The sequence below is a fragment of the Gopherus evgoodei genome, chromosome 8 (assembly GCF_007399415.2).
Source record: "Gopherus evgoodei ecotype Sinaloan lineage chromosome 8, rGopEvg1_v1.p, whole genome shotgun sequence".
Classification (NCBI taxonomy): Eukaryota; Metazoa; Chordata; order Testudines; family Testudinidae; genus Gopherus; species Gopherus evgoodei.
In genome coordinates, this window is record NC_044329.1 from 77,523,325 (window position 1) to 77,549,594 (window position 26,270).

Sequence of the window (26,270 nt, forward strand, 5' to 3'; positions counted from 1 at the left end):
TAAGACTTAGGAGTGGGGAAAATGAATACTAGAATTGAGTTGACAGCGTTTGTGTAAGATTTCTGATATAAAAATCAGCACCCAAATATTACTTTGCTTAGTGTTCCTAAATTTATCAGATCAAGTCAAGAACTGAGTATTTGTAACACTGGAAGCTATAGAGACTCTAGGTTTTATAGGTGTAGGCAAATATTTTTCTGCTGTACTTTTTCTTGGGAAAGAGGAGGAGTTTGGAATACTTCTAAATCATTTATACGTAGGAATGACTTATCCTACAAATCCTTGTACACCTAAAACCCCTGTTGACTTTAGTGGATGTTTTTAGGAGTATGAGGAATGCAAAATCTGACTTTCAGGAAGTGAAACGTCCTGGGCATCAGAAAGCCCCAAATGCAGCAGAACTGATGCAGTTCCACTCTTCAGTAGGTGGAGGACAAGGAGAGTCCTGCAGTGAGCTCCCTGTATACCACAAGGGCAAGCTTTGCCGTGGGTAGACTTACGATGACATAACTAGTGGGTCTATGGACCAAAAAAAAGGGTATAAGGGAAGCAGCAGACTCAGCTGCACTGGTGTTACGTGCCTTGTGTCTTAGTTGTGAGGAGGATAACGTCTCCTTTCATACCTTGCCTTGGGCTCATGGCAAAGCCCTTTAGCTTGTGCTTTATGTCAGGGAGCAGAGTTCAGTAACCTATCCTGAAGTCCTTAGGAGTTGAGTATGCTGAACAACTCTCAGGAGGCACTCAGTACCTTTCCAGCTCAGGTGCTTGGTTTAAAAAAAAAAAAAAAGGCATTTTTGGTAGATTAAATCTAATCCTTTCCAGACAGATTCTGTGGCTAAGATTTTCAAAAGTGACTAGTGATTTTTGTTGTCAAACTTGAGACGTCTTAGAGGGGCCTGATTTTTAGAGCTCAGTGCTCATCAGTTTTTGAAAATTACATCCCTTTAAAGCAGTGGTTCTTAAGTTAGGGTGCATGCACCCCCAGGGGGTGCGAGATGCCCTTTCTGGGGGTTCAAATGTGCCAGATTTTTTTTAGAGGGTAAATCATCAAAAATTAAGCACAGGCATGTGAGTACAACTACTTTGTTTCATCAAACCTATGTATTAACATTATACGTTTTTAACGATTACTGTGATATACAAACAAAAAATATATCTAGGTTTAAAGAACTGACCTACTTCAAAGATTTTTTATAAGGAGTGCGAGAACATATTTTGAGAACCAAAGGGGTGCAGGCTGCAGTAAAGGTTAAGAACCACTGCTTTAAAATGTTATATCAACCAAAATCACAAGTCACTTCTCAAAATCTTGACCTATATTTTTATATCCAAGTACAGTACATTAGAAATAATTAAGCATTGTAAAATGCCCAGTTCTTAAGCTAGTTAAGTTCACCATAACAAACGTAGATAAATGCTCACACAATGAAACTGTATGAAAGGAGACCTTTGTTTCGCTTAGCTAAGATTTTCCATTCTCTGTACCATGTTCAAAATGTCTTAAGTTCACAGCACTTGAGCAAGTTGCTATGATGGACAATAAGTTATTGTTCCTTTATGTCATAATTCTCATTAGATCTTTGTGGTAAGCCTTTACTATTTTTCATTTTTTGAACAAGTGCACTGTGTGTGATGCTGCTACTAAGGGGAATCTGGTAACTTGTTTTGTGTGCCAAAACATCCCCCCCCAATAGTTTGTCTGGTACTGTACTGTTTTTATATTATGTCTTATCTAGTATTATCCTTTTTTAGATTAAAAACACTTAACATGTACAAGAGAAACCAAAGTAGGAAAAGGAAAAAGGTCGGCTGTGTAAGTTGCACAATGTAAAAAAGGAAGGAAAGTTTAATCACACAAAATTAAGACTAAGTTCTCTCCCAGGATTTACTAAAACATGGAGGAGTCTTCTGTTCTTTTTTTTTTTAATATTGTACACATAATATAGACCTTTTCATCTTCAAAGCACTGAGGAGTAGTGGGGGCAGAAAACCTAACTGGCTTCAAGACTGAGCTTGGTAAGTTTATGGAAGGGATGGTATGATGGGGCTGCCTACAATGTCATGTGGTCCATTAGCAGCTGCCAGTAGCAAAAATCCCCAATGCCCGGAGATGAGACACTAGATGGAGAGGGCTCTTGAGTTACCTGGGAAAGAATTCTCTGTAGTATCTGCCTGTTGGGTGTTGCCCACATGCTCAGGGTCTAACTGATCACCATATATGGGGTTGGGAAGGAATTTTCCCCCAGGTCAGATTGACAGAGACTGAGGGGTTTTTTTTGCCTTCCTCTGCAGCATGGGGCACAAGTCACTTGCAGGTTTAAACTAGTGTAAATGGTGAATTCTCTTTACTTGAAGTCTTTAAACCATGATTTGAGGATGTCAGTAACTCAACCAGAGCTTAGGGGTCTATTACAGGAGTGGGTTGGTGAGGTTCTGTAGCCTGAACTGTGCAGGAGGGCAGACTAAATGATCATGATGGTCCCTTCTGACCTTAAAGTCTTTGAGTCACTTTACCATTGTTGACCAATTCTTACAACAACATTACCAATGGCATAACTCAGGTCTCCAGAAGGAAACAATGTTGGGGTTAAGGTTAGAGCTGAGTTCCTGGCTCCCTGTCCTATGGTCAGCCTCTAGATTTAACTTCTTTCTAGGTTTAAATCTAACTCACTTATCCTCTACCTCATGAAAATAATTAGTGGTTTACTTTTCCTCACATCATATAGTTTTTATATGTAGCATATCAATTGCTATCTTATGAGCATGTTTATATGCATATAACAAAACATATAACTACCTCAAAAATACCTTCTTCAAAGTCTCTGATCCATACTAATGAAAGCCACATTGAGAATTGTAGTTTTTAAAGTTCAGTGGTAGGGTATTTGTCAAGCAAGCATACGTATATACAGTTTTTAGGTTTTATTATTCTTTTTTCTCTTTGGAATAGGAGGCTAGGGAGCAGTCCAATACGATAATGTTTACTTTGAGGGAAGACAGGACCTCATCCTCTAAACTAGGTCTACAAACTGATCTAGAATTTCCTGGGATTTCTAAGCAGGAGATCATTCACATATAGGCTCGGCTAAGATGCCATTCAGAACCTTGGGGACATGCTGAAGGATGACTTAGAGAACATGACAAAGAAAAGACATGTCCCTGTCTGCACTGAAGATTGCCACTAAAAATCAGCATTCGAGCAATTGGTGTCTTATAGCAGACCACACACACTTACCCGGAAATAATCATTGAGATTTGTTGAATTCCTGGAGCACTCTAATTAACCTCTGCAATCTTTCTGCCATTTATTAATCATCCTTCTGATGATAATGTGACCGGATCCACACACACTGTTCTGAATGCAGTTTCATTTGTGCCATAATGTCTTCTGATCCATATTCATTTTCTCTATGTATGTATTATGGAATTTTGTTTGTTTACTGTTATTCGAGTACATGCTTTATGAAATGTTTACTTTTTCCCACCATAGTCAAAAGTACTTCCTAATGCTATTTTTTGTAAGCTCCATATATTGTAATTTGCTGTTACGTGTTATAAAACTTTTTATTTAAGTATTTTTATACAGCTCCCAACAGTACAGCATATGGGTGCCTCATTAGTTAAAAACATGCAGTTAAAATAAACTGAACACAATAATACTGCACACAAATGGCCAACTGCAGCTGCTTTAGGACAGTGGCTGCCTTCTCTGGTGGATATCTGTCTTTTGAAAATTAATTCCGGAGTCTAGCTAGCCAGTTGCACCTTACTGTGTGCCCTAAAGGCCACTAAACTGTGGCGCTGGTGATCTGTTTGAAGTAGTGAGTTCCATAAGTGAATGTGAAAGCCCTCCACTGAAAAATGCTGTGGGCTAAGAGGTTTGGTCACTTTCAGTCATTCTAGTTTCTTGATCTCATTGAGGATCCTGGTTTATTTTGGTATTTCTCTTCTTGGGAGGATGGGAGGATCTCAGAAGTTTGTGAGCTTTCACACTGTAACTGAAGTGGCTGTGGTGTTAAAGATTCAGCAAACACTTTGTCGTCGTCCCCCCGCCCCCCGCAGGACATCAGTTTGTTATTGAACAGTGTCAACAAAATCAAGGAATTTTTAAATAGTCTAACAAAGTCAGTTCTTTGCACAGATTCTCAGCTTTCATTCTTCTGGTTCTTCAGAGATAGTCTGGGTTTTTTTTCCAGTAATTCTACAGTTTTCCAATCTAAATAGGCCCTACAGAAATTTCTAATACAAAAACCAAAACACAGCAGATAAAAAAAAACCTTTCAGGCCTCCACTGTTAATTATAATGAAGCAGTAGAGCCAGGCCTATTATTTTTCCCTTTGCAGGTTACCTTTAAATTCTTGTTAAATTGTCCTTTTATTTTTTATTTTCCAGTGATAAGGTTTCACTGCAGATGAGTGTGTCATGTCAAAATTAGCATTAAAACAAAGAACCAATTGACAGGCATTTTTCATTTATAATAAAATGATAGAGCATGACATTGCTTTATCCATCCATGAGGATACTGTTTCTCAAGGTTAAAAAGTAGTATTTTGTCTTGATCTCTTGCTATTTTGTTGCACCAGCATGATGTAATGTGTTGTGATAGTTACATATTTTACAGTATTTAATAAGCAGTGATCACATATCCAATTTATAGAAGTGAATATCTGACTTGTCATTAAGATTTAACTCTTTCACCCTAGGCTGTATCTTTTTTATAATAATCACTATAACATTAAAACTATATTAGGTACTTTACAGACAAATTTGAAGACAAAGGGTAAAATTTTCATAAGAGCCTCAGTCTCATTTTCAAAAGTGACTTAGGAATACAAGTCTTATTGACTTTCAGTGACAGTTCAGCTCTTAGGGTTAGATTTTTTTAAAAGATATTTAGGCACTTATACATTGAGTTAGCTTTGTGTCACCCTGGTGGCACAAAGAAGTCTGGAATCTTTGGGTGACACAGAGCCACTATAGCACTCTTCTGCCACCTCACTCCTGTCCTTGTTAGTTGTGCAAGCAGTGAATTGGGAAAAGGAGGCATGGCCAATGCTTTCTTAGGACTGGCTTATCCACAGTTGCTATAACATCCCTTAGGGTCCTGTCATGGGTATAATTCCCCACTCTGAACCTTAGCGTTCAAAAGATGGGGTACCAGCATGAATTCCTCTAAGCTTAATTACCAGCTTAGAATCTGTAGCGCTGCCACCAACCAGGAATTCCAGTGCCTGGTACACTCTGGTCCCCCCAAGACCTTGCCCGGGGAACCTCAAGACACAGACCCTCTGGATCTTACCACAAGGAAAGTAAACCCTTTCCCTCACCATTCCCTCTCCAAGGCTTCCCTTCCCTGGGTTACCCTGCAAGATCACTGTGATTCAAACTCCTTGAATCTTTAAACAGAGAGGAAAATCCACCTTCCCCCCTCCTTCTCTCTCTCCCTGAGAGAGAAAGTAATCCTAACACAGAGAGAAATTAACCTCTCTCTCTCCCTTCCCTCCTTTCTCCCCACCAATTCCCTGGTGAATCCAGACCCAGTCCCCTGGAGTCTCACCAGAATAAAAAAACAATCAGGTTCTCAAACAAGAAAAGATTTTAATTAAAGAAAGAAGAAACAGTAAAAATTATCTTTGTAAATTTAAAATGGAATAGGTACAGGGTCTTTCAGCTATAGACACTGGGAATACCCTCCCAGCCTAAGTATTCAAGTACAAATTAAAATCCTTTCAGCAAAATACACATTTGAACTCCTTCCAGCCAAATACACATTTGCAAATAAAGAAAACAAACATAACCTAACTCGCCTTATCTACCTAGTACTTACTATTCTGGACTTATAAGAGCCTGGAGAGAAACCTGGTTGCACATCTGGTCCCTCTGAGCCCCCAGAGTGAACAACAACCAAAAACTAACAGCACACACACAAACTTCCCTCTCTCAAGATTTGAAAGTATCCTGTCCCCTGATTGGTCCTCTGGTCAGGTGACAGCCTGGCTCACTGATCTTGTTAACCCTTTACAGGCAAAAGAGAGATGAAGTACTTCTGTTCTATTAACTCTTACTTATCTGTTTATGACACGCCCCCCAAATCGCTGACAGTGTGGAACCACACTGGCAGTGATTTCTCCCTAGAACTCTAGAATAAACAGATCAATAAACACATGCACCCTTACATATGCTACTAATTATGTACAACTACAAGATTTTTCACATTGTAAGGACAATTTTTAACCAGTTGATTTTGGGAAACTTTCACGAGAGAGTGCATCAGCTCCTTTGTTTGAAGTTCCTGAAATGTGTTGAACTTCCAAATCAAAATCTTGGAGAGTTAGACTCCATCGAAGAAGTTTTTTGTTGTTTCCCTTGGCAATATGAAGCCATTTTAGTGCAGCATGGTCGGTCTGTAGCTGGAACCGCTGTCCCCAAACGTAGGGGCGCAGCTTTTCCAGGGCGTACACAATGGCATAGCACTCCTTTTCACTGACTGACCAGTGACTTTCCCTCTCAGACAGTTTTTTGCTGAGAAATACAACAGGATGGAAGTTATGATCTGGTCCTTCCTGCATGAGAACTGCTCCCACACCACGCTCAGATGCGTCAGTGGTCACCAGGAATGGTCTGTCAAAGTCCGGGGCCCTTAGCACAGGTCAGACATGAGCATCGCCTTAGTTGGGTAAAGGCCTTCTGACACTCATCAGTCCACTTAACTGCATTCGGCTGGGTCTTTTTGGTCAGGTCGGTCAGCGGGGCAGCGATTTGGCTGTAGTGTGGTACAAATCGCCTGTAATACCCAGCCAAGCCTAAGAAGGATTGGACCTGTTTTTTGGACTTTGGGACAGGCCACTTTTGGATAGCCTCCACCTTGGCTTGTAGGGGGTTTATGGTTCCTCGACCCACCTGGTGTCCCAGGTAAGTCACCCTGTTTTGGCCTATTTGACACTTTTTGGACTTAACAGTTAGTCCTGCCTGCCTGATGCGTCCAAAGACCTTTTCCATGTGTTCTAGGTGTTCGGGCCATGAATCAGAAAAAATGGCCACATCATCGAGGTAGGCAACGGCATATTCTCCCAATCCTGCTAGTAGACCATCTACCAGCCTTTGGAAGGTGGCAGGTGCATTTCGCAGCCCGAAAGGAAGCACATTAAATTCATACACCCCTGCGTGGGTGATGAAGGCTGACTTTTCCTTGGCAGGTTCATCTAGCTGTACTTGCCAGTACCCCTTGGTTAAGTCTATTGTAGATATGAATTGGGCACGTCCCAACTTTTCCAATAGCTCATCTGTGCGTGGCATTAGATAGTTGTCTGGATGAGTTATCGAATTTAGCTTACAGTAGTCCACACAAAAGCGTATTTCCCCATCTGGTTTGGGTACCAGAACCACTGGAGATGCCCATGCCCTGGTAGAAAAGCCGATTATCCCCATCTGTAGCATGTTTTGGATCTCCCGTCCTATAGCAGCTTGGGCATGAGGAGACACCCGGTAGGGTGGGGTTCTAATTGGGTGAGCATTACCTGTGTCAATGGAGTGGTATGCCCGTTCAGTCCGTCCTGGGGCGGCTGAGAACAATGGGGCGAAGCTAGTGCACAGCTCCTTGATCTGTTGCCGCTGCAGACATTCCAGGGTTGTGGAGAGGTTCACCTGTTCCACGCCACTGTCACTTTTCCCCTTGTAGTAGACACCATCAGGCCACTCACCGTCATCTCCTCCCTGGGCTGTAAACTGACAAACCTGTAAGTCTCTGGAATAAAAGGGCTTGAGAGAATTAACGTGGTACACTCTGGGCTTTAGCGGGGAATTGGGAAATGCTATGAGGTAGTTAGCTCCCAAGCGCTCTTGGACCGCGAATGCCCCTTCCCATGATGCTTCCATCTTATGGGCCTGTTGCGCCTTCAAGACCATAACCTGGTCTCCTACCTTGAAGGAACGCTCTCTGGTACATCTATCATACCAGTCCTTTTGCTCTTTTTGAGCATCCTTTAGGTTTTCTTTAGCGAGGGCTAAAGAGTGTCGGAGAGTGTTTTGTAGGTTGCTTACAAAATCCAGAATGTTAGTTCCTGGAGAGGGTGTAAACCCCTCCCATTGCTGCTTTACCAACTGTAATGGCCCTTTAACCTCATGGCCATACACAAGCTCAAATGGTGAGAACCCTAAACTGGGATGTGGTACAGCCCTGTAAGCAAAAGCAACTGCTGCAACACTAGGTTCCAGTCATTTGAGTGTTCATTCACGAATTTACGTATCATGGCCCCCAAAGTTCCATTAAACCTTTCCACCAGGCCATTGGTTTGATGGTGGTACGGGGTGGCAACCAAGTGATTCACCCCATGAGTTTCCCACAGTTCTTTCATGGTCCCTGCCAGGAAATTTGTCCCTGAATCCGTAAGGATATCGGAGGGCCAACCTACCCTGGCAAAAATGTCTGTTAGGGCCTGGCACACAGTTTTAGCCCTAGTGTTGCCTAGAGCTACTGCTTCTGGCCATTGGGTAGCAAAGTCCACGAAAATCAGTATGTACTGCTTTCCTCTGGGGGGTCTTTTCTGGGAAAGGACCCAGAATATCCACAGCTACTCGCTGAAATGGGACCTCAATTATGGGGAGTGGCTGTAGAGGGGCCTTGATCTGGTCTTGGGGCTTTCCCACTCTTTGGCACACCTCACAAGACCGGACATACTTGGCAACATCCTTGCCCATCCCCTCCCAGTGGAAGGACTTCCCCAACCGATCTTTGGTTCTGTTCACCCCAGCATGGCCACTGGGATGATCATGGGCTAAGCTTAAGAGCTTCCCCCGGTATTTAGTTGGAACCACCAACTATTTTTGTGGATGCCAGTCTTCCCGGTGTCCACCAGAAAGAGTCTCCTTATATAAAAGCCCTTGTTCTATAACAAACTGGGATCGGTTAGAAGAGCTGAGAGGCGGTGGGGTGCTCCGTGCCACTGCCCAAGCTTTCTGAAGGCTGTCATTTGCTTCCTGCTCAGTCTGGAACTGTTTCCTGGAGGCTGGAGACACCAGTTCTTTCTTAGACTGTGGACTTGGGCTTGGTCCATCGGGAAGTGATGTAGGTGATGGGGTTGTTTTTGTGGCTGGTGAATTGCTCTCGGCTGGTGCACCAGGTGGTATTTTAGGCTCTGGCTGAGCCTCTTGGGTATGGTTGTCTGCTGCTTCTGGCAGTTCAGGCTCGCTGGCGCTCTCTGGCATTGGGGTTGAAGATGCATTTGCAAGCGTTGGTGTCAGTGCTGGGAATGGTTCTGGTGCTGGTTGTGTTTCCAGGTCCGGGTCTGGGACTGGAAGTACTGTGGCTGTTGCAGTCGTTGGCAGGAAATCCGGGTCCACTACCTCTGTCTGGGTCTCTGCTAACACAGACGGGGCCTCTGTGGACGGTTCAGGAACAGGGATGGGTCTGGAAGCTTGCCTGGCTTGGCTGCGTGTAACCATTCCCACCCTCTTGGCCCACTTTACCTGGTTGGCCAAGTCTTCCCTCAGTAGCATGGGGATGGGATAATAGTCATAGATTGCAAAAGTCCACATTCCTGACCAGCCTTTGTACTGGACAGGCAGTTTAGCTGTAGGCAAGTTTACCGCTTGTGACATGAAGTGGTAAATTGTCACTTGAGCCTTTGGGTTGATGAATTTGGGGTCCACTAAGGATTAGTGGATAGCTGACACTTGTGCCCCCGTTTCTGTCCACGCGATAACCTTCTTTCCGCCTACTCAAAATTTCCCTTCGCTCCGAGGGTATTTGAGAGGCATCTGGGCCTGGGGATCTTTGGAGTGATAGAGATATAATGAACTGCACTTGGTTGGGGTTCATGGGGCAGTTGGCCTTTACATGTCCCAGTTCATTACACTTGAAGCATCGCCCAGCTGACTGGTCACTGGGCCGAGGTGGGTTACTGGAGATTGGTGAGGTGAGAGAATAGGGAGTCGGTGGCTTTCCTTGGGTTGTAGGTGGGGTCTTGGGTTGCCCTCGGGTATAGGGTTTATCGTTGGTGTGACTCTTGTGATATTCGCTCCCCTTGATAGTAGCTTTTTTCTTTTCTGCCACTTCCACCCATCTGGCTCCAATCTCCCAGGCCTCAGTTACAGTTTTGGGCTTCCCATCTAGGATGTACCTTCCTATTTCTTCAGGAACATCCTCTAAGAACTGCTCCAGTTGTATGAGGAGGTGCATGTCGTCCAAAGATTTAACATTGGCTCCTGATATCCAGGCATTATAATTCTTTCCAATGTGGTAGGTGTGTCGGGTGAATGACACATCTGGTTTCCACCTTAGGGCTCTGAACCTCCGATGGGCATGCTCAAGTGTTAGCCCCATTCTGATTCTGGCCTTTGAAAAAGTTTATAATCATTCATGTTCTCCTTAGGCATTTCAGCTGCCACCTCTGCTAGGGGTCCACTGAGCAGTGGCCTCGGCTCTATCATGTACTGGTCTTCAGAGATGCTGTACCCAAGGCAGTCCTTTCAGAATTTTCTAGGAAGGCCTCAGTGTCATCACCTGCCTTGTAGGTGGGAAATTACGTGGGATGTGGAACAACAACTAGCGAAGGGTTGTTAGGGTTGGCTGTGTTATTCTGCTAAGCCCGTGCTAATTCCAGTTCATACTTTCTGTCTCTTTCCCTCTCTTTTTCCCTCTCTCTTTCCCTTATCTCCAGCTCTCTTTTGTGGGCAGCCTCTTTTTCTCTTTCTCTCAGCTCCATCTCTTTTTCTCTCAGTTCTATTTCTCTTTGTTTTATTTCTAGTTCCTTTTGTTTCTTTTCCATGTCTCGCCTGTGGTGTGTTTCTTTGATTTATCCCTCTGCATCCAGTCTTGCCCGTTCCTGTTTCAGGGTGCCCTTGGTAGTCATGGTTTCTGCTTTCTTGTGTTGGGTTGCCCTCTGCTGTTGAGTGCCTGAAATGCTGCTTCTCTGTTGCCTCCTTAGGGTTGCTTAGCAACAGAGTCTTTTTTTAACTCCTTCTACCTAGCTATTCCCGACAGAGTTGGAAAGAAAAAAAACCATTCATTTGCAAATGTGTTTTGCTGGTGTATGGTGACTTACAACCGGAGTCCCTTTGTTTAACAAAGATCCTTGTTAAACCCTAATGCCTTTGCCTTCAGAGTACTCAGAAGGGAGAGACCAAAAAAACTTGCAGACCTTTGCTTTTTAAAACAAACAAATAATCTCCTCTAGCCTGCTTTACACACAGCTAGCAGGGAAAGAGTAAGAAAAAATCCTACTGTCTTTTGCTCCTAAACCCAAACCTCTCAGTCTGCCTGCAGATAGCTAGCAGGGAGAGAAATAAAAACCTCACTGGCTTATGGATTCTGTCTTATCCCACCATGTATAATTCCCCACTCTGAACCTTAGCATTCAAAAGATGGGGTACCAGCATGAATTCCTCTAAGCTTAATTACCAGCTTAGAATCTGTAGCGCTGCCACCAACCAGGAATTCCAGTGCCTGGTACACTTTGGTCCCCCCCAAGACCTTGCCCGGGGAACCCCAAGACCCAGACCCTCTGGATCTTACCACAAGGAAAGTAAACCCTTTCCCTCACCATTGCCTCTCCCAGGCTTCCCCTCCCTGGGTTACCCTGCAAGATCACTGTGATTCAAACTCCTTGAATCTTTAAACAGAGAGGAAAATCCACCTTCCCCCCTCCTTCTCTCTCTCCCTCCCAGACTCTCCCTGAGAGAGAAAGTAATCCTAACACAGAGAGAAATTAACCTCTCTCTCTCCCTTCCCTCCTTTCTCCCCACCAAGTCCCTGGTGAATCCAGACCCAGTCCCCTGGAGTCTCACCAGAATAAAAAAACAATCAGGTTCTCAAACAAGAAAAGATTTTAATTAAAGAAAGAAGAAACAGTAAAAATTATCTTTGTAAATTTAAAATGGAATAGGTACAGGGTCTTTCAGCTATAGACACTGGGAATACCCTCCCAGCCTAAGTATTCAAGTACAAATTAAAATCCTTTCAGCAAAATACACATTTGACTCCTTCCAGCCAAATATGCATTTGAACTCCTTCCAACCAAATACACATTTGCAAATAAAGAAAACAAACATAACCTAACTCGCCTTATCTACCTAGTACTTACTATTCTGGACTTATAAGAGCCTGCATCAGAGAGATTGGAGAGAAACCTGGTTGCACGTCTTGTCCCTCTGAGCCCCCAGAGTGAACAACAACCAAAAACTAACAGCACACACACAAGCTTCCCTCCCTCAAGATTTGAAAGTATCCTGTCCCCTGATTGGTCCTCTGGTCAGGTGACAGCCTGGCTCACTGATCTTGTTAACCCTTTATAGGCAAAAGAGAGATGAAGTACTTCTGTTCTATTAACTCTTACTATCTGTTTATGACAGGTCCATTATCACTTAGCATAAATGGGAAAAGCCTGACACCTACTCTAAGTCATATAGGCCCTTATGGAGAAGCTAAATGGATTCTTGGCATCAGTCTCCACTGCAGAAGATGTGGGGGAGATGCCTAAAAAGAATAATTCTGATGTGGGTAATAAATCTGAAGTACTGTCACAAACTGATGTGTCAATAGAAGAGATTTTAGAACAAATAAATAAACTGAATAGTAATAAGTTACCAGTACCAGATGGTATTCACCCAAGATTTCTGAAGGAACTGAAATATGAAATTGCAAAACTACTAATTGTAGTATGTAACCTAGCTCTGAAGTTAGCGTTTGTACCAGATGTCTGAAAGGTAGCTAGCATAATGCCAATTTTAAAAAATGGGCTTCAGGGGAGATCCTGGCACTTACAGTCCAGAGAGCTTAGCCTCAGTACTGGGCAGATTGGTCAAAACAATAGTAAAGAACAGAATTGTTAGATGCTTAGACACGATTTGTTGGGGAAGACGCAACACGACTTTTGTAAAGGGAAATCCTGCCTCACCAATCTATTAGAATTCTCTGAGGGAATCAACAGGCCGTAGAAAAGAGTGATCCAATCAATATAATGTACTTGGATTTTCAGAAAGCCTTTGACAAGGTACCAAAGGCTCTTAAGGAAATTAAGAAGCTATGGGATAAGAAGGGAGGTATTACCTCACCACCTTGTCTCTCTAATATCCTGGAACCAAAATGCTAAAAACACCACTGCAAATGAATGAAATTATTCAAGATAGTTAACTCCGTGCATTCTGCTTTGGACTTACAGAGGGATATCTCAAAACTAGGTGAGCAGGCAACAAAATGGCAAATGAAATTCAGTGTTAAGTGCAAAGAAATGCACTGTGTGGTGTGGGGGGAGAATCCCAGCTAGATAAATAGATAGATAGATAGATAGATAGATAGATAGATAGATACACACAATGATGGGTTCTAAATTATCTGTTACCACCCAAAAAAGAGCTCTTGGAGTCACAGTGGATAGTTTTCTGAGAACTTCTGCTCAATGCTCAGCAGTAGTCAAAAAGGCTACCTGAAGGTTAGGAACTGTTAGGAAAGGGATAGAAAATATAATGCCACTACATAAATCCGTAGTGTGCCCACACCTTTAACATTGTGTCTAGTTCTGATTGCTCCCTCTCAAAAAAATATAGTGGAAATGGAAGAAGTTTGAAGAAGAGCAACAAAGGTGATCAAGAGTATGGAGTGGCATCCATTTGAGGAGATACTAAAAAGATTAGGGCTGTTTAGTTTAGAAAAGAGCTGACTAAGGGTGGGATATGATAGAGGTCTATAAAATCATGAATGGCGTGGGAAAAGGTATTACTTACATTTTCATGCAATACAAAAAATGAGTCACTTAATTAAATTAACAGGCAGCAGGTTTAATACAAACAAGAGGAAGTACTTTTTCACACAGTGCACAGCTAATCTGGGGCACTCATTGCCATGAGATGTAACGGCGAAAAGTATAACTAGGTTCAGAAAAGAACTGGATATGTTCAATGACTATTAGCCAAGATGGTCAGGGATGCAACTCTGAGCTGGGGCAATCCTAAACGTCTGACGTCCCAGAAGCAGGGAGTGGAAGGAAGATGGGTGGATCACTCCATAATTGCCATGTTCTGTACACTTCCCCTGAAGCTGTGTTGGTGACAGGATACTGTGCAAGATGGACCATGGTCTGACCCAGTATAGCAGCTTTTATGTTCTTATGCCAGGAGCTAATCAAGCAACTAGACAGCCTCAGAGCTGAGTGCACAGTTGTCTTCAATTCACCTTTGTACACTGCCTCCAAGTTATGATGAGTGTTTCCCTGCCATGGAGCAGACTCTATCTCAGAATACAGAAAAGCAATGAATTTCTCTGATGTTGTCAGGCTCACAAAGAGCAAACTCTGTGGAATTTTCTAACAGAAATAAGAGACCAGTAGCTATTGACAGGCCTTATGCAAAACAATCTTGCAGTAATTTTTCAAATTTCTACTAAGGTTGTAGGGACTTTGTTGTCCTTCTTTTGATTACTGAATTTTATGAACATCAGAAGTACTGAAATATGTAATTAGAGGTATAAATTAGAAAAAATAAACTAAATATAATAACTCGCGAGTTCTCTGCTTTTGTTGGTTTTTGTTTTAGCCCTTTGTCTGACATTTAATCCTTATATGGTTGTGAGCTGTTTTCTGTGTTTTAGTTAGTAAATGTCATTCATTCTAATACATTGTTGCATTCACTTACACTAAAGCAGCTTTCATTTGCAGTGGCTGCCATGTGTCAGAGGTCACTCTGCACTAGTTGGGGGGGAGGGGAAGACTACAGGTCCAGCTTGATGCCTTTCAACAGCCATAGAAAATGTCTAAAAACAGGTAAAGCAGTATTAAGCCGAAGTGATCTTGGACTGTTTCACTGCTGTTCTTAGAATTCTGAATAGCAGAAATGAACTTTACCAGATTATGCTCCTGCTGTGATGCTGTGGGCTAGTCTACATGGCAACACTAACGCGGCTTGGTGTAGTCATGACAGAGTGCTGGGAGAGAGCTCTCCCAGCGCTCTAAAAAAAACCCATCTCCATGAGAGGTGTAGCTACCAGTGCGGGGGCACTGTTTACACTGGCGCTTTACAGCGCTGAAACTTGCTGCACTTAGGAGGGTGTTTTTTTCACACCCATGCGTGAGAAAGTTGCAGCGCTGTAAAGTGCCAATGTAGACAAGCCTTGTGTCTGTGTGCAGACTTAGGGAGAGAGTATCAGTTTACACTTTATTCACATTTGGAAGATTTTCTTTGTAACCATTAGGGGGTAGAATTTTTTTTTTAAATGAAAGCTTAAATTCTGTAGAAATTATACTTCAACATTCATTCTCAACAATTTGGAGAGTGGATTTTCAATTCCTGGCATAAGTGCTCGATATTTAGCACAGCAGCAGCTTTGAAAGTACGGCATATTATTTTGATTTAAAAAATCAGATGTGCAGAATTGTTCTCAACTGAATCTCATCTTAACCAAATATGGGCTGGTATGAAAAGAATTGCAGTTTAATTTTATTATACAAATATGTTGGTATTTTGTTACTGCTGACATGTAACGAAAATATTTCATGGTGAATTGGGGCACTGCATAATACTCAGTACTTCTGACTTATTATTTCAAAGATTTACAGACTATGAAAAGTGTTACCCATTAAACTGTCTTTCCCCACTATAAATAAAGTTTAATGAAACTCAAATGTGAATAATTAATTTCTGCAAGAACCACACTAAAAAGTGACATTCATTTATTTTGCATATAAGCTTGGTGGCTGAGTACCACGAGAAAGTGTTGTCCTAAATTATGTCATCCAAAGACTACCAGATGTCTATCAAATTTACTATATGTAACTTTCTACCCAGAACAGTCTTTAAGAGTTGGAGAGCTGGGAAAACAAACTTTAAGTGCCTATTTCACACAAACTTTAAGGATCTGATCCTGAGAGTGCTGAATTAATGGGAGTTGCATGTGCTTTTTAATTAGTTTTGCTGACTGGAGCAGGGGATGGGGAGCCAAGACTCCCAGGTTCCATGTTCCTGGCTGTGGGACAGCTGTCTGATCTTAGCCAAGTCACTTTGGGCCAAAATTTTCACACCTGAGTGCCTAAAGTTTGGCACCTATATTGATATTTAGGTGCCAAACTTTAAGTACTTAAATAAAAGTGGCCTGTTTCTAAGATGTACCCTGCACCCATAGGTGTGTGAAATGCAGGACTGAGTCTATAACACAGATTGTGAGACCCTATTATCTAAAATTATTCCTATTTTATATTACATCCCAGGGAAATAAAGCTGTTTTAGCCATAATAAAACACAGTGTCTCCATTATTTACCAAACAATCTGCAACTGTTCCAAATGTGCTGATAACAGCCTCATTCAGTTTCGTAACCCTGACCCCCACCCCTGGAATCAGGCTACTTGGGAAACTAAATGTGAGTTAGATGCCTAAAGGCATCCTAGTTTGAAAATGTTGGCTTTAACTTCCCTATTCCTCATTTTACCAATCTGTAAAATAGAAATAATCTTTACTTCACTAGCGTAATTAATGTTTGTAAGGCACTGAAATCTTCTGATAACAAGTGCAAAGTATTATTAATTATATGCATGTAGCTACAAAAGAGCATAATGGTAACAAGTTTTGGTAAAAACTCCCACGTGCTTACTAGAAAACCCCCAATAATTCAGCAGATCAGCTAAAAAGCCTTGATAAAAGCCCCACTTCAGCAAAGCATTTAAGCATTTACTAAGTGTTTTGCTGACTCAGGGCAAAAATTCAGGAGGTTTGTAACTGTATTGCCAGTCTTAAAAAATCCTAATTAAACTCTTCAGGCTTTATTGTGCCCTAAGCCCATGCATGGAACTCATGTGGTCATCAATGAAAGCTCTGCCTGAGGCCAGTATTTGATGGCTATGCTTTGCTAGTAGTGTTCCTGAAAGCTATTGAATTTTGATCCCTACGCAAAAAAGCCCCTTCTAGGAAAGAAGCGACACCTCCCACCTCACCGCATTTGACATTTAAAATATGTTTTTTGGCAGCTGTTTGTTTTGTTGTAAACCTTATGTAAATTTGCCTTTGCTTTTTTGTTTAGTTTTAATAAATGTCTATTTTTATAAACATTGTTTATGGAAATATATAAGGTCTCTATACAGTATAAGAAAATCTGATATTTGACTTTTGTTCTAAAATATTTTATTTTAGATATTATGCAATGGACCAGGAACATGTGTTCCCATCTGTATATCTGCCCTTCTTCTTGAGATACTGGCACTAAAGAAAGTTATCATTGTGTATGTGGAGAGCATCTGCCGAGTGGAAACTTTATCCCTGTCTGGAAAAATTCTTTACTACTTTTCAGATTACTTCATTGTTCAGTGGCCTGCTCTGAAAGAAAAATATCCCAAGTCTATATATCTTGGTCGAATAGTATGACAACAAAAGGCAATTTTTATTTATAATGAATTCACATTTCTACAGGTAGCTCCTCTTTACAGTTAAAGGATATTTATTTTTTCCACAGGTTCTTGATTTGAAATTTACTGGTTGTTGCAAACCAAATGTGTAAGTCAAACAGCCAAGACTTGAAAGCAGACTGCAATAAAGAGTTACATTAAGAAAAAAACATTTCTGCATACATATTTATTGCCATCATGTGAATTTATTCACCAGCTTCCCTTCACACTTGTAAGGGAATAGCATTGAATCTTCCCAGTGCCTGGTTTCACCTAATTGTCTTGTGACACAAACAGGAAGATGTGTCTACAAATAAATATGAGAGTTTGTCAATTGTGACATTTCCTATAAAGGATACTTTCTGTAGTATTCTAAAGGGTAAGAAACATGGTCTTGTTTTAATACAACAGACTGTTTCCTGTATGCAAGCAGCAAAGTCCCTAGCGAATCTTTGGAATATAAAGAAAATGGTTATATTAAGTAGGTTTTATTACAATTAGCACTCTACAGTCTTCCAAAACCTTGGACATTAAACCAGCATAATTTTTCCTCTTGATTTGTCAAAGCTGCTCCTACTATCCAAAAACATACCTCTTGTTTAAATTAAGATAAATAAAGTGACAAACATCATGAGACAGATGCAGTATTTGTATAGTCAAAAGATACATGCTTCAAAATGTACATAAAAATATCCTTCGCAGCTTTACATCACAGACAAAACTGTCACCGTGGAACATTGAGCTGTTTTGGCCCAGTTTGCTGCCACATGTGTAAAGACTAAAATGAGTATTAATGATGGTGACAGAAGTGGGGGGGAATACCTCTCTCGCTTGGCGAATTTGATTTCTGTATATTTTGTTTTGTCTGTTTAAGAAAAGAATCTCTATTTCAGCAGTACAATGCACATTTAATAAAGAAGGGTTTTTTTGTGGAAAATGGCACTTCATATCAGGCAAAATTTAAAAATTTATTTTGTGGGAGAAGGAAGTATGTGTAAGTGTACTTTAGTCTTTCAAGTTCATCTGACAAAATGTAGTCTTATACAAAGTTCCATGCATAAAGCAATATAAACATCCGTCATCTGTGTATATACACACACGTATGTTTCTGGCTAGAGAAACACATACAGGGAAGAAAGCTCATAGAAGAGTGGAAACAGCTTCATGGAGACTGTATGAACTGACTACAAGGAGGCTAAGCAGCAGCTCCTCAAGCAACCATGTGAGGATAAAATTCTGAGGCCTTTTCCACTACACCAGAGGTCAAAAATGTCATGGAGGTTATTTTGGTAACTGGAGCAGGAATTGGTTTGTTTCCACAGAAATAGTGGTGCTACTTTTTGGAAATAAAGGTGCGAAGGGACATTTAACCTGTTCCCTGAAAAAATGGTATCCTGGTATGCCAAGTCCTGTATGAGTGCCAGGTGTTGTATCCCATCAGCAGGGTTAATAATTCTTAGCTGGGGTAGGAATATACTTGCAAAGATTCCATTAATTTGGTCACAAATGTGTTTCAGAACCCTCTATATTTTACAGGGTCTTAACATGGACAATGACTAACATGAAAGGAATGCCAATGGATTAGAGATTTGTATGAAGACATCTTTATGCAGTTTGTATGAATCACCACTTAGGTCCTTGAAAATGACCTGATGTGAATTATGCTGATATGTGTAAGTTTTTCCCTTACTAACTGGAATGAGGACCATGTTATCAGGACTTTCTGCACAGTTGTAGATTAGTAAGAAGGGAGATGCTGTTTTATTATGGCTAAAACCACTTTGTTTTATAGACGCAACACCTAACTTATTCTGTGAGCTGGATGGCACCCTCCACTGTAGTAAGGCACTCAAGTGGAGGGGGGAAAAGAGGGCATAGGGACCCTCTTCCTCTACTCTCTCTAAAAACAGCAGTGCAGGCTCTCTCCCTAGAGCAGCAGTCCCCAAACTTTTGATGGTTATGCCCCCCCCCATCCATATCAACCACCCCCCCAGGGCCAGGAGCAGGCCACAGCTCTAGGGTGAATGGGGGGAAGACATGGATAGAGACTGGTAGTGGGGCTGGGGTCAGGCCAGGATTGGAGCCATTCCCAGGCTGGGGATAGGGCCAGGTGTTGCGGTGGGAGTGAGGGATGTGTCAGAGTGGGACAGGAGCAGAGCTGGGGGCAGGGAGTGGCTCGGTGATACTCTTCCATCCCCCCTCCCCCCGTGGGGGCTGGCCTAGGTCTTGCTATGCCCCCAAACATTCCTCCATGGCCCCCAGGACTGTGTGCTCCAAACTTTGGGGACTTCTGCCCTAGAGCTTAAAAGCCCACAAAAGGACTCAATGAATGTTCCCTCTTATGCACCATGTCCTCAAGGCAGTATGGTCTGATGACCAGAGGATAGGTTGTGTGCATGTGTGTGCACACCACACACACGATCATGTACTGCTGGGGTCACATGCTGTTCCTATTTAGAGCAGCAGAAAACTGAACCCCACCACACCTCTGACAAGCTCACCCCATGGAATCCTCTGGTGAGTAGGAGTTGTGAATTGGTGGGTGTATTATGAACAACCTTGTTCCGTTTCCAGCACTGCCCAGGGCAGGATTTTGCCCTCTGTGTGGGTCATCAAATCCTGTTTGGATGAACTGTGAGAGTCTGCCTTTAAACAGGACCATAGTTTCAAACAATGGTATTCATCTGCACTTTAAATGAGAGTTCTTGGAATTAAAGAAAATCACTAGCCTCTCTCTACTTGAAAATTCCCCTCTAAATGCTCTGGTGTATAAGAGGTTCACTCCAGGTTTTCATGAAAAATGAACTGCTTCAGTCTCTAGGCCAGATGTTGAGGAACATCATCTTCTTCAAACTGCTTAAGACAAGTCCTTGCTTCCAGTTCAGTTGCCCAGCTTACAGGAGAGTCATGCCTCCAGCTATCTTGAAAAGAACAACAAAGGCTTTAGTAAAACCCTGCTGCACAGTATCAGGAATGTCCCAGAAGTCTAAAGCTAGAACTGCATGAAGATGACAGCCAGGAGGGGAAAGATCCCAGCTTAACTTTGAAGCCTTCAACAGAGATTGCTTTAGTAATCATACCAGCTCCAGCAAAGAGTAGTGTACAAATCTTTTCAAAGAAAGACAAAAAACAAACCAAACACAAAACATCAAATGACTGTTCTAGTTCTCAGAAAACCCTGCAGAGCTGAAGTATATGAGCATTCTCACCTTTTGTTTGTAGTACATGGGTATAACCAAACAATTGTTTTTAAAGAGCTTGTATCAGTTGTCCTACTTCCATTAGTGCTGCCCCATGACTTCAGTGGAGTTGAATGAAGGTAACAGAGGAAAGTGTGCCCTATTTGATCTCATCTTTATAGAAAAGTAGTATTCTTTTCAGAAAAGTAGTATTCTTTTCAATTACTGTCTTAAATAGCTGTCTCTTTTTAAAATTACTTATCTGCCTATATGCTTGCTGGTTAGTAATCATCCATGTAAGACCTCTGCATCTTCTCTTATGGATGGGAGGGAACAGTAAATTACTATATTCTGGTTTAGCTAATGGGTTACAGAGAAGCAGACACAGCACAATTTACATTCTGTTTAAATTAAGTATGGGTGATGACATATGCTTAGTGGCTGAAGCCAGTATGTATGATAAACCAAAGTTAATAATATGAATAGCAGGTTTTGGATTGAAGTAATAAAAAGAGGGAGAGAGAGCAAACTATAACAACAACATTTAACCAAACTGGAAAAAGCCTATTTCAGATCCTAATTATACTTACAGTAAGCTCAAGGACAGATTTCAATAGAGAGTTTGGTATATTTGTAAAATGGGTGTCACTTTCCCACCATAAACCCTATTTAAAAAAGAGTTTATCAGGTCTTTGCGGGGGGGGGGGGGGGGGGAAGAGAAGCGGGAGAAAGGGAGCTCTATATGAGCTTAGCCTTCATTCCTCAGTCAAGTCCCTTTGTGCTATTTGCAAAATTCATCCAGAACTAAAGGCTTGATTCTACTGTCCTTAGGCAAAAATCCAACCAAAAAATTGAATTGAGGAGCTTCAGAAGTTTATTCAAAACTGTGACCAAGATGCAGTCTCAGGAAAGACTCCAATGGAAGCCAGTGGGAATTTTGCAGAAGTAAGGGCCTCATAATCAAGCCCTCAGTTTGATCATCAAAAACTGATATGCCATCTGCATGTGTACATTACTGATTATCAATCAGTGGGATGTTTGATTTAAATTTCCAAGGCAAGATTGAAAAATGGCCACTTTAAGAAACTCAGTGTTTCAGATTACAGTTCTGTTTCTAGTATTGTTTAGCAAATCATTGGAAGAAAGTACAAATACTTCAAACTTATTACAGGGATTATTTGTGTGTGTGTGTGTGTACTTGTACGTACACGCATGTGCAATTGCCTAGATTTGTACCTTGAGGTAAGCCGGAAGGTCAAAATGGAGGCACCTGAGAAAAATTAAGCGAATATGAAATAGTGAATGAACTTTCACAGAGTCTCTTAAATTGAAGTGCTGTACACAGTAAATGCCTGACAGACATTAAAATCAGATTACACACTTCATAAGTGTTAGGAGGAGTCAAATCTGTGTTACATTTTGTAACAATCCAATAAAAATTAAAAGACTATCAAATTATTCCTTTGTTTGGAGCGCTGTTGCATATTTTAAAATGAATGGATATATGCAGTAAACATTTCTCAGTTGTTTTTAGCAGCACTATAATTGTTCAATAGCATAGATTATGTTAGTGTTTTTTCAGTGATGAGCTACTAATCTGGACAAATGGATGAGTCTTCTTCATCTGAGGGAGAGGCAAATGGTAACCAATCCAGATGCAGGATTTTTACATTCAGGCAGTTTTCCTCTCTTTATGCCCGTTTAATCTTTCTCTGCTAAAATGCCAGTCATGATGCCAATTTATTGCTCTGAATTTTGGGATGCAAATACAGAATAGATGAGTTCACTAGAAATTAGAGGCCACTGCACCAGTGGCACCAAACAGCAGTATCAAATGGTAATGATCTTCAGTCACGACTGTCTTGGACTGGATTTGAATTTAAGACCTAGAGATAAAAGGCTGTATCCCCATTCTGAGTTCTGTAAGACATCAATTCTTTAGGGTAATCTTAATGAAAATTTTTCACAATTCAGAGCAAGTAGTATTTAAATTGTGGAAAAGTTGTGACATCAAGGATGTATTGTATGAAGTGACTACAACAGGATCACTCAAGTTTAGCTAATTAATGGAACAGGATCTGCACATCGTGTTACGGGGGAAAAAAGACACCAATTCAGATACTTCACTATGGAAAACAAAAGGGTTTTCAAAATTGTGTGTTCAAATAAAATTTTATTCTTTGATGGTTTTGGCACTCATGAAAATTAAGAACTTCTATACTGGTTAAAGCAAGTCAGCACAAACTGCAAGCTCACCTAATGCAGCTCTGACTAACTGTTTCTCATTCATGGTCTTCAAGATCCTTGATATCACAGTTCTGGCCCAGTTCTGCGTTGAGACTGGTGTTTGAGGTGGGTAAAGACAGCAAAATGGAAGTGATTTTGATTGTCAGACATAAGGATTTGAACCCAGATCAATTCTGCTCTTCATCAGCTTGCTTTGCTTCCTCACAATAAGAATGATAATCTTCTGACAGGAAGTGTGAGCTCAAGCTGTACTTTGCTCTAAGATGAATTCTGATTCAGCACACCCTCGTCTTGAATTCTTGTGCAACATCCAGTTTCTTGTGAGCCAAATCCATGATTTGTTTCTTACAATAATTTTATGGGTGGTACAGAAGTTATTATTCATCCCCAGCAACACAGTTTATACACTGCAGTGAGTATTGAAGGGCCAAGAGCAGCCAAAATGCAGTATAGATTTACAACAGCTCTTAGCTTAGGAAAAAAAACAAAACAAAAACACAACACCTACAACCCACAACAACCCCCCCATGCCTTTTCCAACTCAAACAATGTAAACATCACACTATACATTCCATAATCCTTATAGTGCAAATATGATTCAGTGTAATATTATTTGTTCCATAAAGAACTAAACTCTAAGAAAAATTTATATATATATTATGCAGACACCCCTTTCTCTTGGTATATTCACCTGTATTTGTTATTAGTAAATTTTTTATTCTTAATGATGTCAAACAGACATTAGATATCCACTGATTTAGGGTAAGCTTTTTTTTACTCAGTGAAAACATGGGATCATATCAGTTTCCTGATAGCGTTATTATCTTTGCTCATACACAAACTTAGAGCTGGAATGAAAGTGCCTGAGGTACCCATCATTTCTTTAAATGAATTTGGAATGTGGAGCCAGAAGTGATATTTTGCGAGCCATTCTGAATAAATAGTGTTACTTTGGTGTGTAATATTTTGAACAGTGAGTTGGTAGTACTGCTCATATCGTTTGGCATTTCAGAGGAATCATAATACAATCCTCATGGGTAATATAATATGCATTTCAGTGAATCTATTGCAGATTGCTATCAAAGGCTCTAGCCAGTCTGCTTCTGATATTTCTGTATCCATGTCCTTGTGCCAAGCTTGAGGCAGATGATAGATTTCATCCATAGCATTTCATAGGGAAGATATAAGAGTTGGAAATCAAATGTTTGTGATATTTTGTATGTTGAAGGTGTAACTCTGTCTGTTGTATGAAATGAGAATAAACAGCTGGATCAAGATCTGGTGTAGAGTCTCTTAATTGTAGGGACATGTGAAATGGCTTTGTTTCTGTATTTGTTTCTTATGCTCTCTGATCTTCTGATCAGAGAGCATAAGAATATTGAGGCATCATTCAAAAGGATTATAATCCTTTTATCTCAGATTTTTTAAAGTGTATTTTCAGCTGCAGGGTGAAATTGAGAAAGAGTCTAAAGCATTTTAAAGACTCATTCCATAAAGGACAGAAGGAGAAGAGTAGATATGAATATATAGTCTGATCAGTCTGTCTCAGATGCACATGTTCCAGCTACACATTATTATGTTCACTAGATGTTAAACACCCATGTGAAGTACTGAAGCATTAGGACATCTGTATATTTTCAAGTCATGTTGCACCTGACTTCATTAAATCTACATGGTATTTATATTATAATTAAAAGAAGAGATGGATCTCTGCTTGTTTGATACTCATTAAGACTCTACAGTAATGTGTTTTAAATTCTAATTTTTTGCTCACAGTGGTTCAATGATTAATACTTCCAGCTTTATTGTTATACTTTCCAACAAACTTCTGTTGCCTTGAATTTTATTACCTAGTTTGGGATACTAATTGACAGTGAAAATTGAACAAGTGTCCTAATCTCAAATTCAGTGACTGCTGCTAAATTACTCCTGGGGGTTATCTAGGGGAGGAACTTATTCACCAAATTTGTTTGATGAAAAAGAAGAATAATGAATCAGGTGTAAGCATATACAGTCTTTGGGACAAATTCAGCTCTGGTTAAACTCCACCAACTTCAGTGGAGTTACATGAAGTAGGCCTTGGTCCATTCTTTTAGTCATTTAAGCTTCTTACTTGATATTTTCTTAAGGTTCACTGTTGAAGGTAAGGAAGTCCAGAAATGAGACCACAAGTAAGTTAGTGCAAAGAGGATAAATATAAACATTAAGGCATGGATTCTACAAACACTTGCAACCCTTTAAGAATACAAAAGTTAAGTACATTGTGGCAAAATACCTTCTTCTTCTCAGCAGGCTCAGTCCTTTTTAGCCTTGGAGACACATGCTTACCAGTAGCACAGGGTCCAGCTATTCCTTTCCCCCAGTCAGTCCCTTGTGCTTGTTTTCCTTCCCTTCTGGAGAGGGAGTGCCACCTTCCTTCCTGGAAGGGTTCAGTGTCTTGCTGCACCTAGTCTACTGACAACTTCTCTCACCTTGAGACACTTCCACACAGGGGAGGGTTTAAAAAGGTCACAAGCAGTTGGAGCCAGCTGAACCTAATTAGTTCCCTAGTAATTCCTTTTCCAGCTGAACCTTATTTCCCAGTGGTTCCCTCTCCTCAGTGGATTGGGACAGGCCTTTTAACCCCCTGGGACTAATTACTGCCCCCTCCCCTTGTTTGTCCTGGGTTTACCACAACATGCATAAGTAGCTGTACTTGGACTTTAGCTAATATAATCCTCTACATAAAGAGCATATAAATGCCCATACTGGACCAGACCAACAGTCCATCTTCTCTTTCAACAGTGGCTGATGCCAAATGCTTCAGAGGAAGTGAACAAAACAGGATATTTTAATCAGGTGATCCATCCCCTGTTGTTCAGTCCCAGCTTTTAGCAGTCAGAGGTTTAGGGACACCTGGAGCATGGGGTTGGATCCCTGACCTTCTAGGCCAATAGCCATTGATAGACCTATCCTCCAGGAATGTATCTCATTCTTTTTTAACCCAGTTATACTTTTGGCCTTCACAATGTCCCCAGGCAACAAAGTTTTGTTTTTTAATATATTACATATTAAAACTAGGGCTGTCAATTACTTGCAGTTAACTCGTGATTAACTCACTATTAATTGTGATTAATCACACTTATAACAATAGACTACCAACTGAAATTAAATATTTTTGGATGTTTTTCTACATTTTCAATATTGATTTCAATTACAACACAGAATACAAAGTGTACTGTGCTCATTTTATATTATTTTTTATTATAAATATATGCACTGTAAAAATGATAACAAAAGAAATAGTATTTTTCAATTCACCTCATACAAATACCATAAAGCAATCTATTTATTGTGAAAGTGTAACTTACAAATGCAGATTTTTTTTGGTTACATAACTGCACTCAAAAACAAAACAGCATAAAACTTAGAGCCTACAAGTCCATTCAGTCCTACTTCTTATTCTGCCAATTGCTGAGACAAACATGTTTGTTTACATTTA

General features: G+C 40.8%; 1 protein-coding gene across 3 annotated transcripts in view; it reads left to right on the forward strand.

Annotated features, from left to right (window-relative positions):
- The window catches only part of ALG14 (ALG14 UDP-N-acetylglucosaminyltransferase subunit), a 38,385-nt gene extending 14,089 nt beyond the window's left edge, over positions 1–24,296 (forward strand). For 2 of the 3 annotated variants that reach the window (XM_030573093.1, XM_030573094.1), the window contains exon 4: positions 17,113–24,296. In XM_030573093.1, the coding sequence (XP_030428953.1) occupies positions 17,113–17,343 (231 nt within the window). In that variant the 3' untranslated portion in view covers positions 17,344–24,296. Of the gene's footprint in view, positions 1–2,950; positions 4,412–17,112 lie in introns of those variants that run through there. The other variant, XM_030573095.1, reaches the window with a different exon arrangement.
- The last annotated feature ends 1,974 nt before the right edge of the window (positions 24,297–26,270 follow it).